Source organism: Dendrobates tinctorius, unplaced genomic scaffold (assembly GCF_039654945.1).
Source record: "Dendrobates tinctorius isolate UK_male_01 unplaced genomic scaffold, ASM3965494v1 ptg000023l, whole genome shotgun sequence".
Classification (NCBI taxonomy): Eukaryota; Metazoa; Chordata; class Amphibia; order Anura; family Dendrobatidae; genus Dendrobates; species Dendrobates tinctorius.
The window spans coordinates 7,336,441-7,355,814 of NW_027361691.1; the positions used below are offsets into that span (position 1 = coordinate 7,336,441).

Here is a 19,374-nt window from a genome sequence, read left to right on the forward strand (position 1 = left end):
CAGCGGAATCCGCAGAAAGATTTGACATGTCAATTCTTTCTGCGGTTTTGAAACCGCAGCAAATCCACGTGGAAAATTCCGCAGAGTGGAAATTCTGCACAGCGGGTTTTTTTTCCCCATAGGATATTATGCTACTGTACACTGCAGCAAAAACTGCTGCAGATCCGCAGCGGCCAAATCCGCAGTGTGTGCACAGAGCCTAAGTCAACTCCTGTTCAGTCTGTGGAGCAACGTGGCATTGGTAGATGAAACGAGACATGAGGTCCCAGATGTGCTTGATTAGATCCAGGTCTGGAGAATGGGCAGGCCAGTCAATAGCATCAAGGCCTTCATCATGCAGGAACTGCTGACACTTCAGCCACATGAGACCTAGCACTGTCAGGCATCAGAGGGAACCCAGGGCCCACTACACCTGCATATGGTCTCATAATGGGTTTGAGGAAAATAAAGCTCTAACATCTTTTGAAGCAAAAAAAAAAAAAAAAAAAAAAAAAGAAAGACCCCTTCTTATTTTCAGAGAAACACAGATTTGTAGCAGAGAAAACGGTGATTCTATCACAGCTGCTGCACACTAATCTAAGTGACACATTGCTGGAATCAGGGTCTCTGCCCCTACATCACGCTGCTGTCCGATTACATAGCAAAATCTGCTGACTGATTCCCTTTTAAACCCAGCAGACTTTGCACAAAAAAGGAAATAAAACTCAGGTGTTTACAATACGTGGGAACACGGCATCATGTTAGGAAACAGTCACACATTCCTGCTATTCATTGTTGTGCCTGAGAGGAATATCAGTAGTGTAACAGCCAATACATCTCTGAGCCACACCATTTCAGCAACTCCCATTCACTTCCATGAGACTGATACAACCCCAGTAGCTTAAAGTCACACTCGGCTGTTTTCACTCCCGTTTCTACTGTTGAAAATGGGAATAACCCTTTAAAGAGCAGTCACGCAGTGTAGGTGAATGTCAAAAAATCCTACACGTTCTTTTGAGAGTGGTCGACTAGTGTGCCAACTCTTTCCCAATAGCAAATATTGGGGGTGGGATGTGGTCAGGAATATTTGGGTCTCATTATCTCCGATAACAGGACAGGAGCCTCTAGAGGGGTCTGGCTGCTGTTCATTGCTGAAAAGAGAAAAAAAAACGAGTATGTGCATGGAAAGGAGGGAAGAAGAGCACAATGCCATCACTATATTCAGGACAGACACCCAGAATAGACGGTCAGGTCACAGATTCCTATACAAAGCAAATATACATTAGTGGGATCAATATATTTTCTGAGCGAAGGAACAGAAACCAGAAAGCCTGCACATCTCAAGGGCAGAAGGGGCGAACATTAAAAGCTGCAGAGAAGTACGGAAGGGACTGCGCCGCCATTAAAGGCAATAAGTGAACAATTAATCACTATTATTAGTCTGCAGTTCCTTAAAGGAAATATTCCATGTAACGATCCAATGAGCTCATCCTTGTGTTATCCTTCACTTATTCAGAAAAGGACCCGACATCATCATCATCACCTAGACTAGAGGAAAGTCTGCTTTACCAGCATGCAATTGGGGTTGGATCCTTGATGCAAAAGGGGCTTTTTTTCTCATTTCAAAAGGTAGCAATTTGTTCAGTCAGAAGTTATTTAATAAACTTTAAAATGGATCAGATTTTTTTTTTTTTTTTTTTTTTTTTTTTATACAAGTCATTGACTTCTTAATGTCTCCACAAAAAAAAAAAAAAAGATGAACTGAAGTCTAAAAAAAATCTCTCCCCTTTTTCATCTCTGAAGACTTTAATGGCCGAGTCTGTTCCACAAAACGGAAACAAAAAGGAGAATATGACTTTATCCCAATCTTATGATCAGACAAATGGATTTGTTTTTAAAGACAGACACATTTATGGATCCATGAAGCCATTTGTCAGTGAGGAGTGAATCACTTCATGTCCATGGTCCAGGCTCTCTGGCCACGACAGGATCTGCGCACATTTCCTTACCTTCTGGGATCCCAGGCTCAGCTTATGATTAACCGGGCTGGCAGACATCTTTGTGGCATGCAACACTCGGGTGAGTTCTCGCCGACCCGGCTAGTTTTAAGCCAAGCCTGGGATCCCAGAGGATAAGGAAATTCTCAACTCCTGTCCGTGGCAAGAGATGACCAACCTGGACCATGGACCGGGGTCAAGCGATGGGTGGTTAGCACTGTAGTCTTGCAGTGCTGGGCTCCTGGATTCAAACCCCACCAAGTACAACACTTTCAAGGAGTTTGTAGCGGTTTAATCCCACACTCAAAAGACCAACTGATAGGGAATGGAGATTGTGAGCCCCAATGGGGACAGTGATGATGACAATGTCTATAAAATGCCATGGAATATGATGGCGAGTAAAATAAATGTAAAAAAATAAGATATATCGCGGAGAGTGTGAACGCATTCCAAATCTACTCCCCATTATTATGATCCCTTCTTGCTGTCAGTGACTGAGAAGAATCGGGTCTGTACAAGAAAGGATGTTCTCACAGCCGAGACTTTGCCATAATTGTCTCCAGTCTAGACAATCCTTTCTAAGCTAAACAGTTTGGACTGCAGCCCGATACGTTTTACTTGCACTCATTCATTGTAGCAAATGACCGGAGACATTTGTGCTGCGGATGTATTTAAGGGTTATTGCAAACACTCAGATTTGAGAAATATCATATCAGGAAAGATTTCTTTGTTTTCAACCTCAGGTTGCAAACAAGAATGCTTCCATTCACTAACAATAAGGCTGTGTGCGCACGTTGCGGATTCTGCATCTCTTGGCAGAAAACGCAGCGGAAATTGCTTTTTTTTGTGCGGATTTCATGTGGATTGACATGCAGATTTGGATGGGGCTTTGTCTGCGGATTTCTTAGCTCATTAAAGATGTACTACTGTAAAAAAAAAAAAATCCTTTTTCAAACCCTACCTCCACTGTTGATGTGTCTCATTCAAGATTGGCTCTATTTTTGATTCTCCGCCAACACACTCTTCCGCCTTCTGAGTTGCATTTTAAAAATCCGCGTTTTTTTTTTTCAGCCAAATCCGCAAACATTTTTACACCTACAGATTTGTTGCGGATTGGATTGGCCTCAATGGAAGTCAATGGGGGGAAAAAATGCTGCAATTCCACAAAAAGAATTCACAGGCTGCAGAAAATAGAACGCTGCAAATCGGGACGGAATTTCCCCCAGCACGTGCGCACCACTTCTGGATTGCCATTGAATAACCTTGCAGGAGCAATCATTCGCGGATTTGGTGCAATTCCGTGCAGAAAAACCACTGTGGATCTGCAACAAATCCGCAACATGTGCACACAGCCTTATCAGAGATATTTGATTTTTTAAGTAATGATAACAAAGGGAACATCTGCAGGAGTCAATGCGTATGTAGACAGGTGTAAGCTGAGCCAAGTAGATTTCCAGGCCCCAGAAAATGAAAAATTTACTCCAATCATCAATATAGTACCGGACAACCATTTTAACCCCTTAGTGACGGGCTTTTTTTAAATTTTTTTTATTGAATCTGACCAGTGTCACTTTATGTGGTAATAACTCTGGAACGCTTCAACATATGCCATTGATTTTAAGATTATAATGTGTCATGAAAAAAAAAAAAAAAAAAAAACACTTTATAATGGCAAATATAGGTTGATCTGTTATATTTGATAAAAATGTTTAAAAAAAATTATCAATTTTCAAACTTTGAATGATTATCCCTTTAATCCAGATAGTCATATCACACAAAACATTAATAAACATTTCCCTCATGTCTGCTTTACATCAGCACCATTAGTAAAATGTTTCATTTTCCTAGCTTTTTAAAAAGGTTTAAAAATAGCAGGATTTTTTCATTTTTTCATGGAAATTAACAAAACATTTTATTTTAGGAACCTGTTCAGTTTTGAAGTGACTTTGGGGGGGTCCTATATATTGGAAAACCCCCAAAAGCGATACCATTTTAAAATCCGCACCCCTCAAACATATTCAAAAATGGTTTCGGATATTTCATTATCCCTTCAGGTGCTTCAGGGACATGACAGGGATGAAAAAGTTGATTTTTACCACCTAAAATGATAACTTCTGAACAGCCTGCTATAAACTGGAAGACTTTAAGGCTGTTATTTGGCCGTGAATTGCCATGGCAAACATCAGGACCACACTATCAATATCTCAGGGTGCTGATGGGGTTAAAGAGGGTGCCCCACACTGTTAGGGTATGTGCACACTTTGCAGATTTGCTGCGGATCCGCAAGCGATTTACAGTACAATGTTATTCTATGGGGGAAAAAAAAAAAAAATTTTGCTGTGCACACGCTGCAGAAAAATCCACACGGAAACGCAGCGGTTTATTTTTCTGCAGCTTTGTCAATTCTTTGTGCAGATTCCGCAGCGTTTTTTACACCCATTCCATTATAGGAATCCGCTCGAATTTTGACCCGCAGATTCTGCCAAGAGATGCAGATTTTGTGCAGCAATTTCTGCACAGCATTCCGCAATGTGTACACATACCCTAAACCATCTAGATGCTGTAGTCCCTATTGACAGCAGCAATTAAGGGGGTTAAACGGCCATAACTCTGTGCCAACACGGATCGTGGCTGATGCAGCTGGTTGTCAGCTATAGTGTACAGCCGACAGCTGCTGGATGTTCCCCTGTATGGGGGGTGCTAGTCTCACATCACAGGCCAGTAAAAAGAGGTGTTAGGCATTGAGTAATACATTCATCACAGTTTACTATAACAATCTCTTCTTGTACACTGGTATAGGAAACGTCAGTATTCGGGATGAGCGAACGTGCTTGGATAAGGCATTATCCGCCATGCTCTGGTACTAGCCGAGTGTCTTCAGCGTGCTCGAAAAATAGGTTAGAGTCCCTGCGGCTGTTCGACAGCCACAACATATGCAGGGATAGCATAACAGGCAATCCCTACATGTGTTGCGGCTGTCGAACAGCGGTGAGACGAGAACATATTTTTCCTAATACGCCGAAAACACTATTAGGCTAGTTTCACACTAGCGTTTATTCGACGCAGCGCACGGTGCCGCTAAGCCCCGCCCCCTGCCCGCCCCATCCGGTCATCGACGCCTACTATCGCACATGGACGCTTGCGATCTGCGTACCCTATCTTTAGCATAAGGTGCGCAGATCGTGCGCTGGCCGTACGCTAGTAGGATTTTGGCGTGCGCTGCGCACTTTTGAAGGTGCGCCGTGCGCACCGAAATGCAACATGCTGCGTCCGGCGCACCTTCAAAAGTGCGCAGCGCACGCCAAAATCCTACTAGCGCACGATCTGCGCACCCTATGCTAAAGATGGGGTGCGCAGATCGCAAACGTCCATGTGCAATAGTAGGCGGCGATAACCGGATGGGGCGGGCAGGGAGCCGGCAGGGGGCGGGGCTTAGCTGCGCCGTGCACTGCGTCGAATAAACGCTAGTGTGAAACTAGCCTCAGCCCCCGAGCATGTCAGCATTAATAAATCCACCCAAGGTTTGTAAACTCCGTGCTGCCGAGAATGGATTCTTTGGCCCAGGGTGAAGGAAAGCTGAGCTCATTGTTACTTCTGGCAGTTACTACACAGTTCTCGCTATTTGTTTAAATTGTATTACTAGAATATACTTTTTTTTCTTTAGTATTCTGCTTCAGGAACAAGTGGAAAGAATTAGTGATCTCTAGCAAAAGCCACAACTAAAATGCCGCAAACAGCAAGTATCAAATCCAGAAATCAGAAATTACAAGTCTTTTCCTACCAACAAAGAAAAGAATCTCTCCAATGAACTGTTTGTACCAAGGACTGTGACAAGAACAAGGGGGCATTCTCTTCGTTTGGAGGAAAGACAATTTCTGCACCAGCATAGAAGAGGGTTCTTCACGGTAAGAGCAGTGAGGCTCTGGAATTCTCTTCCTGAGGAAGTGGTGATGGCCAACTCACTGAATGAATGTAAGAAAGGAATGGATGCTTTTCTTGTGAGTAACAGCATAGAAGGTTACGAATAACAGAATATTATAAGTAGATGCTTGACCCAGCTCAGGGGAAGGAATTTTTTTCCCTATGGAGAAAATGGACTTCTACTCTGTGGGTTTTTTGCCTTCCCCAGGATCAACAATGCAGAAAAGCTGCACTAAAAATAGGCTGAACTAGATGGACATAAGGTCTTCCTTCAGCCTTCAAAACCATGTTACTATGTTAGAATAGATGGCTATGGAGGCAGATATGTAAACTAGATAAAAATCAGAGCAACAAACACTAGGCTCTGTAGATGGAAAAAAAAAAAAAAAAAAAAATGTTAAATCCGCACTGTGATTAAAATCGGATAGGTCATTATTTAATTAACTTTGGAGTGCTGCCCAATTTTTTTTTTCTTTTGGAGAGTCTTTTTATGCAATAGGTTTTGAAGTCAACCTTTTGGGGGGGGGGGGGGGGGGATATTGCATAGGAAGTGTGGCTTTATTTTTTTTTTTTAATCGAAAATTCCAATAATATAAAAGCAGCAATCAAATAAAGTGCAATACAAGTAGAGAACAAGGGCTTGGGATAAATTTACAACAGTAGGAGAATTCAGTTTTGTACTGCCAGGAGATGCAGCAGAGTTGATCATTTAGAGCAGCGTTATGAAGTGGTAGATTTACAGAAAACCAGCCTCATGTCGCTCACAGCTCCGCTATACATCTACAATGCGACTTACCGTATCCGCTTCTCCTCTGCCTTCTTGAGCTCAGAGTCTCTGTTCAGGACTTTCAGGATGGCCTCCTTCTCAGCATCCGTTAGAAAGCTCAGATCAATCATTTTGTCTTTCAAAAATCAATAACGGGGAAACTATAAAAACCAAGAGCACAGCAGTGTTGTCCAGAAGACCGGATCTCACAGAGGAGGAGGATTTAGTGCAGCACACACCGTTCTGGTGCAGTCCAGACTTGGGACTTGTTAGCAAAATAGCTGATCATTACTTTTGGTCAAGAGATTCTTGGGAAGGATCCACATTCCTGGTTACACAGTTCACATGCTCTCCCGTCTCTGCAGTCAGGTGTCAGCCTGGGCCGGATTCAGAAGGAAGCAATGAGGAGCACCAACATCACCTGGGGAGAGAAGGATGATATGACCATATATAAAAATTACTGCCATAGTATATAAATGCAAGATTTACTACAGTATTTCCACAAATGACTAACATTTACGCAAAGGAATATACCATAACCATTATAATTCTGCCCCCTATGTACAAGAATATAACTACTATAATACTGCCCCCTATGTACAAGAATATAACTACTATAATACTGCTCCTATGTACAGGAATATAACTACTATGATATTCTTGTACATAGGAGTAGTATTATAGTAGCTATATTCTTGTACATAGGAGCAGTATAACTACTATAATACTGCTCCCTATGTACAAGAATATAACTACTGTAATACTGCCTCCTATGTACAAGAAAATAGATACTATAACACTATTCCTATGTACAAGAATATAACTACTATAATACCGCCCCCTATGTACAAGAATATAGCTACTATAATACCGCCCCCAATATACAAGAATATAACTACTATAATACTGCCCCAATATACAAGAATATAACTACTATAATACTGCTCCTCTGTACAAGAATATAACTACTATAATACTGCTCCTCTGTACAAGAATATAACTACTATAATACTGCCCCTATATACAAGAATATAGCTACTATAATACCGCCCCCAATATACAAGAATATAACTACTATAATACTGCTCCTATGTACAAGAATATAACTACTATAATACTGCTCCTATGTACAAGAATATAACTACTATAATACTGCTCCTATGTACAAGAATATAACTACTATAATACCGCCCCCAATATACAAGAATATAACTACTATAATACTGCCCCAATATACAAGAATATATCTACTATAATACTGCTCCTCTGTACAAGAATATAACTACTATAATACTGCTCCTCTGTACAAGAATATAACTACTATAATACTGCTCCTCTGTACAAGAATATAACTACTATAATACTGCTCCTCTGTACAAGAATATAACTACTATAATACTGCTCCTCTGTACAAGAATATAACTACTATAATACTGCTCCTCTGTACAAGAATATAACTACTAGTGCGGGCTTACGCGTGCAACAGATTAAGTGCAACAGGATAAAGTGTTTTGCAGTTAGACAATGCATTGAAGCTGATGTTCCTCTCTTCTCTTCTTCACACAGGTATTTCATTCCATCATCCATGTGTGCTGTCTGACAAGTGTGAACTGCATCATATAGTGCCAGATATTTTTATGGTATTTCATTCCATCACTCCTGTGGTGGGTCTTTATTTTTTATCTATTTGGTTTCTGCTTTGAAGTGTAGAAAGGTATTTCATTCCATCATCCATGTGTGCTGTCTGACAAGTGTGAACTGCATCATATAGTGCCAGATATTTTTATGGTATTTCATTCCATCATCCATGTGTGCTGTCTGACAAGTGTGAACTGCATCATATAGTGCCAGATATTTTTATGGTATTTCATTCCATCACTCCTGTGGTGGGTCTTTATTTTTTATCTATTTGGTTTCTGCTTTGAAGTGTAGAAAGGTGTGTGTTTTTTTTTTCCCTTTCTCAGTTTGATGGCCTTGTCCAGCGTTAGTTATTTACCCTGCATAGTAATGCCTGCTCTGGCCTTGTGCTAATTGGTTAATTACTGATTGTGGCCTTTTGGTGGCTGAAGCTAGCAGACATTTCATTTCATATATATTTAGCTCTGGCTGGGATAGCACGCGTGCGGGCTTACGCGTGCAACAGATATTAAGTGCAACAGGATAAAGTGTTTTGCAGTTAGACAATGCAGTTGGGCAGGAGACAGGTAAGGTGCATAAGTTTTTCATGCACGCTTGCTTCTTGGTCAGTCGTACTAAATATGCATTGATCATATCAACCTGCTGCTTATTTGTCTTCACTTCTGCTTTTTAACAACTCGCCTGCCCTTTTACACATTCTGTGCACTCTCTGCATATCCACCCCTCCCTTTTCCCCTCTCCCATGTTTAACTCTGAGGCTCTATTGACATTTCTTACCCACACCAAACCATCCAAAACCTCCATGCAGCACTCAAAACGTTCATACAAATCATCCCACCACCTGCTTTTTCTGTTTTTTCTCCTTTTAATAGTTGCAGGTGACATCTCCCCCAACCCTGGGCCTCCCTCCACCAGCATACATTACTCTCCTCCAGCTGCATATAGAAACCCTGCTAATCTTATTAACATTCAGTGCATGCCTTCTCCTCTCACTTTCCAATGTGCTCTCTGGAATGCACGGTCTGTGTGTAACAAACTGACTTACATTCACGATCTTTTTCTCTCTAATTCCCTTAACCTTCTGGCTATTACAGAAACCTGGATCCAGCATTCAGACACCACCGCTGCTGCCGCTCTCTCGTTTGGAGGGCTGAAATTTTCACATACCCCCAGACCTGAGAACAGACAGGGTGGAGGTGTTGGTTTGCTCCTTTCATCACAATGTGCTTTCCAGGTCATCCCCCCGGTTCCATCACTTACATTTCCTTCCTTTGAAGTCCACGCCGTCAGACTCTTTAAGCCCTTCTCCTTACGAGTGGCGGTCGTTTATCGCCCTCCAGGCTCCTCCCGCCAGTTTCTAGACCACTTCACCACCTGGCTTACTCACTTTCTGTCCTGTGACATCCCCACCCTCATCATGGGAGACTTTAACATCCCCATCAATGATCCGCTCTCCCAGTCTGCCTCTCATCTTCTTTCTCTAACTTCTTCATTCGGCCTCTCACAGTTTACTAATTCTCCTACACATGAGGACGGGAATACTCTGGACCTGGTTTTCTCCCGTCCCGGCTCGCTGCACAACTTTACTAATTCACCTCTCCCGCTCTCGGACCACAACCTTCTTTCCTTTTCTGTCAAAAATTGTCTCCTCACCCGGGACACCCCCACTTACCACACTTATCGGAATACACGTACCATTAATACCCAACAGCTTAGGGACAATCTCCACACATCTTTAGCCCCCATCTCCACCCTCTCCTGTCCAGACATAGCATTGTCACACTTCAATAATACACTGAAGAATGCCCTAGATGAAGCAGCACCTTCTATACGCAGAAAGACCCGACACAGACAAAAGCAGCCCTGGCACACAACGCAAACACGCTCTCTTCAGCGCTGCTCGAGGTGTGCAGAGCGGCAGTGGAGAAAATCTCTCTTAGCAGAAGACTTCATCCACTATAAGTTCATGCTCAAAACCTATAACTCTGCCCTTCATCTGGCCAAACAATCCTACTTCACCACCCTCATCACCTCACTATCCAACAACCCAAGACGACTTTTTGAAACCTTAAACTCCCTCCTGAAACCTAAAGTACAGGCCCCCATCACCAACCTCAGCGGTGAGGATCTGGCCACTTATTTCCTAGAAAAAATCAACCACATCCATCAGGATATCTCAGCCCTATCTCCTCAGTGCCTGGATCCCCTTCCCTGCCGCACCTCAAGCTCACTAGACATCTTTGAGCCTGTTTCAGAAGAAGAAGTTTCCAAGCTCCTCGCTTCTGCTCGGCCTACAACCTGCAACAGTGACCCTATTCCTTCACAGCTCCTGCAGTCTCTCTCACCAGTGGTCACCACTCACCTGACTAAAATATTTAACCTCTCTCTTTCTTCAGGTATATTTCCCTCTTCATTTAAACATGCCATCATAACCCCTTTACTTAAAAAGCCATCCCTGGACCAGAACTGCACTGCTAACTACAGACCTGTCTCTAACCTTCCCTTCATCTCTAAACTCCTGGAACGCCTGGTCCACTCCCGTCTAATCCGCTATCTCTCGGATAACTCTCTTCTCGACCCCTTACAATCTGGTTTCCGCTCTTTACACTCTACTGAAACTGCCCTCACTAAAGTCTCTAATGATTTAATAACAGCTAAATCGAAAGGTCATTGCTCCCTGCTGATTCTCCTGGATCTCTCTGCCGCATTTGACACTGTGGATCACCAGCTCCTCCTCACTATGCTCCGCTCTATAGGCCTCAAGGACACAGCCCTCTCCTGGTTCTCCTCCTACCTCTCTGACCGCTCCTTCACTGTATCTTTTTCCGGCTCCTCTTCCTCTTCTCGTCCCCTTACTATCGGGGTCCCGCAGGGCTCAGTCCTAGGCCCCCTCCTCTTCTCTTTATACACTGCCCCTATTGGACAAACAATCAGCAGATTTGGGTTCCAGTATCATCTCTATGCTGATGACACCCAATTATACACTTCTTCCCCTGACATCACCCCTACCCTAATTCAAAATACCAAGGATTGTCTGTCTGCTGTCTCTAGCATCATGTCCTCCCTCTATCTGAAACTAAATCTCTCTAAAACTGAACTTCTTGTGTTTCTCCCCTCTACTAACCTCTCTACCTAACATCGAAATAACCCTGGAGGGTTCAACCATAACTCCCAAGCAGCATGCCCGCTGTCTTGGGGTCATATTCGACACTGAACTTTCCTTTACTCCGTACATCCGATCACTCAGTCGCTCTTGTCACCTGCATCTTAAAAACATCTCCAGAATACGACCTTTTCTCACCTTTGAAACTGCTAAGACTCTTACTGTCGCTCTTATTCATTCTCGTCTGGACTACTGCAACTCTCTTCTGATCGGTCTCCCTCTTACCAAACTTTCTCCTCTCCAATCCATCTTGAATGCGGCAGCCAGGGTCATATTTCTGTCCAGCCGCTTCACCGATGCCTCCATCTTGTGCCAGTCATTACACTGGCTACCTATTCGCTACAGGGTCCAGTATAAACTCATCTCTCTCACCCACAAAGCTCTCCACTGTTCTGCACCGCCTTATATCTCCTCTCTCATCTCTGTCTATCGCCCTACACGTGCCCTCCGTTCTACAAATGACCTAAGACTAACATCCCCCGTAATCCGAACCTCGCACCTCCGTCTCCAAGACTTCTCTCGTGCTGCTCCAGCTCTCTGGAATGCACTTCCCCAGACGATCAGACTGATACCTAGCCCTGACCTATTCAAGCGCGCTTTGAAAACCCATCTCTTCAAAGAAGCCTATCACATCAACTACTCAGCAAGCTAACTTTGCCCTGTTCCCTCCTTCCAAATATTATTCTGAATCTGCACCCTACTATTCATCTGTCTCCACACCCTTCATGCACATGATAACTGCACTTGATACTTGTCTATTGCGCTTAAACACACGGGCTGATGACCGGATCATGCAGCTTTATATGAAAATCCCTATTATAATTGCCAGACCTGAATTAACAAGCATTTCTCACCTACTGTGTCCCCCCATTTCCTTGTAGATTGTAAGCTTGCGAGCAGGGACCTCACTCCTAATGTCATTGTTTGAATTGTCTTAACTTGTATTGAATTTATTGTCTGTACATGTCCCCGCTTAATTGTAAAGTGCTGCGGAATATGTTGGCGCTATATAAATAAAAATTATTATTATTATTATTATTACTATAATACTGCTCCTCTGTACAAGAATATAACTACTATAATACTGCTCCTCTGTACAAGAATATAACTACTATAATACTGCCCCCTATGTACAAGAATATAACTATTATAATACTGATCCTATGTACAAGAATATAACTATTATAATACTGATCCTATGTACAAGAATATAACTACTATAATACTGCTCCCTATGTACAAGAATATAACTATTATAATACTGATCCTATGTACAAGAATATAACTATTATAATACTGATCCTATGTACAAGAATATAACTACTATAATACTGCTCCTATATACAAGAATATAATTACTATAATATTGCTCCTATGTACAAGAATATAACTACTATAATACTGCCCCTATGTACAAGAATATAACTACTATAATACTGCTCCATGTACAAGAATATAACTACTATAATACTGCTCCATGTACAAGAATATAACTACTATAATACTGCCCCTATGTACAAGAATATAACTACTATAATACTGCTCCATGTACAAGAATATAACTACTATAAGGCTGAGTGCAGACGGAGTTTTGAGCCCTGCGGATTTTTCCGTGCAGAATGGAAGAAAACCGCAGGTCAAATGACCTGCATTTTTCCAGTGGATTTCTTCCATTTTTTCACGCGGTTTTCATGCGGTTTTCCATTGCGGTCTTCCCCCTGCGGATTTGGTAACAGGGGAGATAGAAAACCGCACAAAAGTAGTAATATGCTGCGGATTTTGTACCGCAGGAAAACCGCGCGGAAAAATCCGCAGCGTCTGCACAGCGTTTTTTTTGTTTTTTTTTTTCATTCATTTTAAAGGTACTGTACATCACAATGCGGATATGCAACGTTTCTGCGCGGTAAAATCCGCTGCGGAAACGCTGCAAATCTGCATCGTGTGCACATGGCCTAATACTGCCCCTATGTACAAGAATATAACTACTATAATACTGCTCCTATGTACAAGAATATAACTACTATAATACTGCCCCTATGTACAAGAATATAACTACTATAATACTGCTCCTATGTACAAGAATATAACTACTATAATACTGCTCCTATGTACAAGAATATAACTACTATAATACTGCCCTCTATGTACAAGAATATAACTACTATAATACTGCCCTCTATGTACAAGAATATAACTACTATAATACTGCCCCTATGTACAAGAATATAACTACTATAATACTGCCCCTATGTACAAGAATATAACTACTATAATACTGCTCCTATGTACAGGAATGTAACTACTATAATACTGACTCCTACCTATAAGAATGAAACTACTGATACAATACGGAGCACTATGAGGACTACTCTTAGCTCACAGTTTACATATAGTGTGGCTATATGAAGTATAGCACTACTTTAGACGAGTGCTCAATGCTTTGTTCAGATCTTGTACAGTATTTGGTCTTTCTGTATCAGAGGTACATGGAGTTGCATCTCCAGGAAATCAATAGTACATGGAATGACTGTCGCCATTAGTCACTTAGCCCCAACACTGCACATGATTACACCATGAGTCAAGTACATGCGCTTTATATGAATAGATTTTATATACTTTTCGCATCCCATTGTGCAGACACATGAGGTGGCGACAGGTAATGCTGGGAGCTTAGATTATAACTTACAGGAGTCACATCTACCAGCTTGCACAGATCTGTTTAGCAAGTTACTCATTCTTCCCCCTCATGTTTTTTCATTTCCTTGTTCTAGTAACTCAGTCTCTCGCCCTGGGCCTTTTCATATGAAGGTTATTTATTTTTTTTTTTTGGTTTGTGTATGCAGCTCCTGTTTAAACGTTGTGTGTCCTCATGGTTACACAGACAACAAACACACCCTGTATATACACATACATAACCAAGATTATGGTTGTCCTGAAGGAGTCTGTGTACTCTGAAACGCGTTGACAATAAACTTACCATTCTATTAGCAATATGTGTGTCGTATTCCGGAGAGCGCAGAAACACTTCCTATCCTGCTATTTATATCTACTTCTAAATGCTACTTATTAATACCAACCCTTTAACGTGGATAAGACCCTAATGCGCTCTTGCATTTCTTTATACTAAAGTTAAACATGACACATTTCCTTTGTATTTTAGACAACAAAAAAATAGTCATTTTTTACATTTTAAAAATTGCAAAACAATAAAAATGTCCAAAAGTTTCGGAACCCTTGGAGATGTGTGCTTAGATAACTTTGACTAAGGTTTCAGACCTTAGCCTGTTAGGGTTAAGGGTTATGGTTGTTCTCCATCATTGTTAGGAAAGGCCAGGTGATGCCAATTTCCCAGCTTTCTAAAACCCCAGCCTCTTGTGCCAAAAAAAGATCATGGGTTCTTCTAAGCAGCTGCCTTGCACTCCGAAAATGAAAATGGTGGAGGCCCACAAAGCCCGGGAAGGCTATAAGAGGATGGTAGCTTGAAAACGCTTTGTGCTTTCGTCAGTTTGAAATGTAATTAAGAAATCTCAGTTAACAGAAAAGAGTAGCAGTCAAGACAAGGTCTTGAAGACCAAGCAACATTTCAATAAGAGCTGCTCATAGGATTGCTAGTGAGGTAAATCAGAACCTCTGCTTAACTGCAAAAGACCTTTAGAAAGATTTGAAAATACTCTGTAGTTGTGGTACATTGTTCTACTGTCAAGAGACACATGCACAAATATGTCCTTCATGGAACAGTCATCAGACGTAAGCCTCTCCTGCACCCTCACCATAAAATTCAGCATGAGAATTATGCAAAAGACCATGTAAACAAGCCTGATGTACAGGTGCTTCTCACAAAATTAAAAATATCAAAAAGTTAATTTCAATTCTTCAGTGCAAAAAGTGAAACTCAGTCATTGCAAACAGAGTGATCTATTTAAAGTATTTACTGTATTTCTGTAAATGTTGCTGATTATGGCTTACAGCCAATTAAAACCCTCAAAAAATTCTCAGTAAATTAGATTAAGAATAAAAACCACCTGCAAAAGCTAAGAGTTTAAAAAGGTCCCTTGGGCCTCTTTCACACGTCCATTTCCGGTACCGGAGATATCCATGTCCGTGTGTGTACTACATGTGGCAACCGTGTGCCACATCAGTACCACACGGACAGCCACCGGGGAAGAAGCGCTACAGTAAGCGCTGGTCCCCGGCTGCTGGTGCTGAAGCCAGCTGTCCTCATTCTCCCCTGCTCTGCTGGTGAGCAGATGAGAACGTTGAGCGTTATATTAAAGTCCGAACGACCGCAGGTGGGGGCTGTGGAATACCCCGATCATCTGCACTTACTGTCACTTATTAGCAGCAGCAGGTGTCAGATAATGGGGGTTAGAGTCCCAAAAGCCCCCACCGGCTGTCGTGCGGACTTTATTATAACGCTCATCATTCTCCTCTGCTCACTGGCAGAGCAGGGGAGAATGATGACAGCCAGCTTCAGCACCTGCCGCTGGGGAAGAGCGCTTACTGTATCGCTTCTTCCCTGATGCCGGTGTGACATACAGAGGACATCAATGTGTGTTCTCCGCGTGCGGGACGTCTTCTCCTCTGTGCTGACAGCAAAAAAAAAATGGACATGTCTGTTTTGCCCACGGACACACGGTCCGTGGAAACACACTGACACATGCACAGACCCATTCATTTGAATGGGTCTACGCATCTCCACTACGTGTGAAAATTGTCACCACACGTACAGGAGACACTGACGTGTGAAAGAGGCCTTAGTCTGTTTCAGTAGCTCCACAATCATGGGGAAGACTGCTGACTTGACAGATGTCCAGAAGGCAGTCACTGACGCACTCCATAGAATCGTAGAGTTGGAAGGGACCTCCTGGGCCATCTGGTCCAACCCCCTGCTCAAAGCAGGATTCGCTAAATCATCCCAGTCAGATGTCTGTCCAGCCTCTGTTTGAAGACTTCCATTGAAGGAGAACTCACCACTTCTCGTGGCAGCCTGTTCCACTCATTGATCACTAACTGTCAAAAAGTTTTTTCTAATATCTAATCTGTGTCTCCTCCCATTCAGTTTCATCCCATTGCTTCTAGTCTTTCCTTGTGCAAATGAGAATAAAGTTGATCCTTCTACAATGTGACAGCCCTTTAGATATTTGTAGACAGCTATTAAGTCTCCTCTCAGTCTTCTCTTTTGCAAACTAAACATTCCTAAATCCTGCAACCTTTCCTCATAAGACAGGGTTTGCAGACCGGTCACCATTCTGGTCGCTCTTTTCTGAACTTGCTCCAGTTTGTTGATGTCTTTTTTAAAATGTGGTGCCCAAAACTGGACACAATATTCCAGATGAGGTCTGACCAAAGAGGAGTAGAGGGAAATAATGACTTCACGTGATCTAGACTGTATGCTTCTGTTAATACATCCTAGAATTGCATTTGCCTTTTTTGCTGCTGCATCACACTGTTGACTCATATTCAGTCTGTGATCTATTAGTATACCCAAGTCTTTTTCACATGTGCTGTCACTTAACCCTATTCCTGCCATTCTATATATGCTTTTTTCATTTGTATTGCCCAGATGTAGTACTTTGCATTTCTCCCTGTTAAAAACCATTCTGTTAGTTGCTGCCCACTTCTCCAGTTTATTTAAATCTTTTTGAATCCTCTCTCTCTCTTCTCTAGTATTAGCTATCCCTCCTAGCTTTGTGTCATCAGCAAATTTAATCAGTTTACCCTCAATTCCTTCATCTAAATCGTTGATAAAGATGTTGAACAATACAGGGCCCAGGACAGAGCCCTGTGGTACCCCACTTGAGACATTCTTCCAACTGGATGTGCAGCCATTTATGACCACTCTTTGGGTCCGATCACTAAGCCAGTTATGAATCCACCTAACAGTTGCCTTGTCCATTCCATACTTAATCATTTTTTCAATAAGGATTGTATGAGAGACTTTGTCAAATGCTTTGCTGAAGTCAAGATATACTATATCTACAGCATTTCCTTGATCCACCCAATCAGTGATACCGTCATAGAAGGAAATTAAGTTAGTCTGACATGACTTATTAGTTACAAAACCATGTTGACTCTGTTTAATCACTTCATTCTTATCCAGGTATTGACATACATGTTGTTTAATAATTTGTTCAAAGATCTTTCCTGGTATAGAAGTCAGACTCACCGGCCTATAGTTGCCTGGGTCCACCTTCTTCCCCTTTTTGAAGATAGGAACAACATTTGCTCTTCTCCAGTCTTCTGGTACTTCTCCTGTTCTCCAAGAATTTTCAAAGATTATGGAGAGGGGTTCAAAAATTTCTTCTGCTATCTCCTTCAGTACTCTGGGGTGTAATTCATCTGGACCTGGAGACTTGAATTCATTTAGGTTAGCTAAGCGTTTCCTCACTATCTTTCTGTTTATAGATATCCTGGATTCTTCTATTCCCTTAATAGGACAATGAATAACAGTTGATGTTACATTTCCTTTCTGAGAGAAAACAGATGCAAAATAGGAATTTAAAAGTTCAGCCTTCTCAACATCCTGTCTTACCATTTCATCATTTTCATCCTGTAAAAATCCTATAGCATCTTTGACTTTTCTTTTACTTTTGACATATCCCCAAAATCCTTTATTATTGCTTTTGACATCTCTTGCAAGCCTCAATTCATTTTCAGCTTTAGATAATCTGATGTGTGTCCTGCAGGTTCTGCAGACAGCATTATATTCTTCTTTAGATATGCCTCCCTCTTTCCATTTTATAAACATTTTTTTCTTCCTTTTTAGCATGTGCTTATTCTGTGTTCATCCATCCTGGTTTCCTTAAATGCTTCCTATTCTTCCCTCTTTTCGGAATTGTTAACAACTGTGCTTTGAGAATTTCATTTTTCAAGATTTCCCATCCTTCCTGGACATTTTTGTCTTTAAGGATATCCAGCCATTGGATCCCTCCAATTCCCTTTCTGAATCCCTTAAAATCTGCCTTTCTGAAATCTAACCTTGACGTCTGAGTCAAGTCAACCTACTCCACAAGTAGGTTAAGCCACAAAAGGTCATTGCTAAAGAAGCCGGCTGTTCACAGAGTGCTGTATCCAAGCATATTAATGGAAAGTTGAGTGGAAGGAAAAAAGTGTGGTAGAAAAAAAAGTGTACAACCAACCGGGATAGCCGAAGCCTGGAAAGGATTGGTAAGAAAAGGTCATTAAAAATTTGGGGGAGATTCACAAGGAGTGGACGACTACTGGAGTCATTGCTTCAAGAACCACCACACACAGACGTATCCAGGACATGGGCTACCAGTGTCGCATTCCTTGTGTCAGCCACTCATGACCAATAGACAACACCAGAAGCGTCTTACCTGGGCCAAGGAGAAAAAGAACCGGACTGTTGTCAGTGGTCCAAGGTGTTGTTTTTAGATGAAAGTAAATTTAGCATTTCATTTTAAAATCAAGGTCCCAGAGTCTGGAGGAAGAGTGAAGAGGCCACAATCCAAGCTGCTGGAGTCTAGTGTGAAGTTCCCACAAATTTTTTATGTATTTATTTATTTTTTTTTTTAAAATACCTTTACTCAAATAAACAGCACTCATTTTATTTAGGTCCCCAGTGATTGCGCCACTTTTTTTTTTAGTTAAAAAAGTCAAATAAATAGCACACAATATAATACCAGGTTCTATAATATGGGTGCTACCACCATAACTCCCGCTTGGTATCTCCATTTGCAGCGCTTGATCGCAACATAGAAGTTGACATGTGTAAAATGAGCCTGGAGGTTTTCATATTCGTTCACAAGTGTTATATACTCGTTACACCTGCCAACCCTTCAAAAACATCCGGGAGTTTCCTGGAATGGTCATTAAGTCTTCTGGGCACTGCGGAGGTCTCCCGAACGTAAGATTTTCATGAAATTAGGCAAGGTATTAAAAAAAAAAAA

At 41.8% G+C, this 19,374-nt stretch overlaps 1 protein-coding gene across 13 annotated transcripts in view; it reads right to left on the reverse strand.

Annotated features, from left to right (window-relative positions):
• The window catches only part of SYTL2 (synaptotagmin like 2), a 135,203-nt gene that overhangs the window by 74,572 nt on the left and 41,257 nt on the right, over positions 1-19,374 (reverse strand). For all 13 annotated transcript variants that reach the window (XM_073569208.1, XM_073569210.1, XM_073569211.1 and 10 more), the window contains exon 2: positions 6,694-7,084. In XM_073569208.1, the coding sequence (XP_073425309.1) occupies positions 6,694-6,794 (101 nt within the window). In that variant the 5' untranslated portion in view covers positions 6,795-7,084. The remainder of the gene's footprint in view (positions 1-6,693; positions 7,085-19,374) is intronic.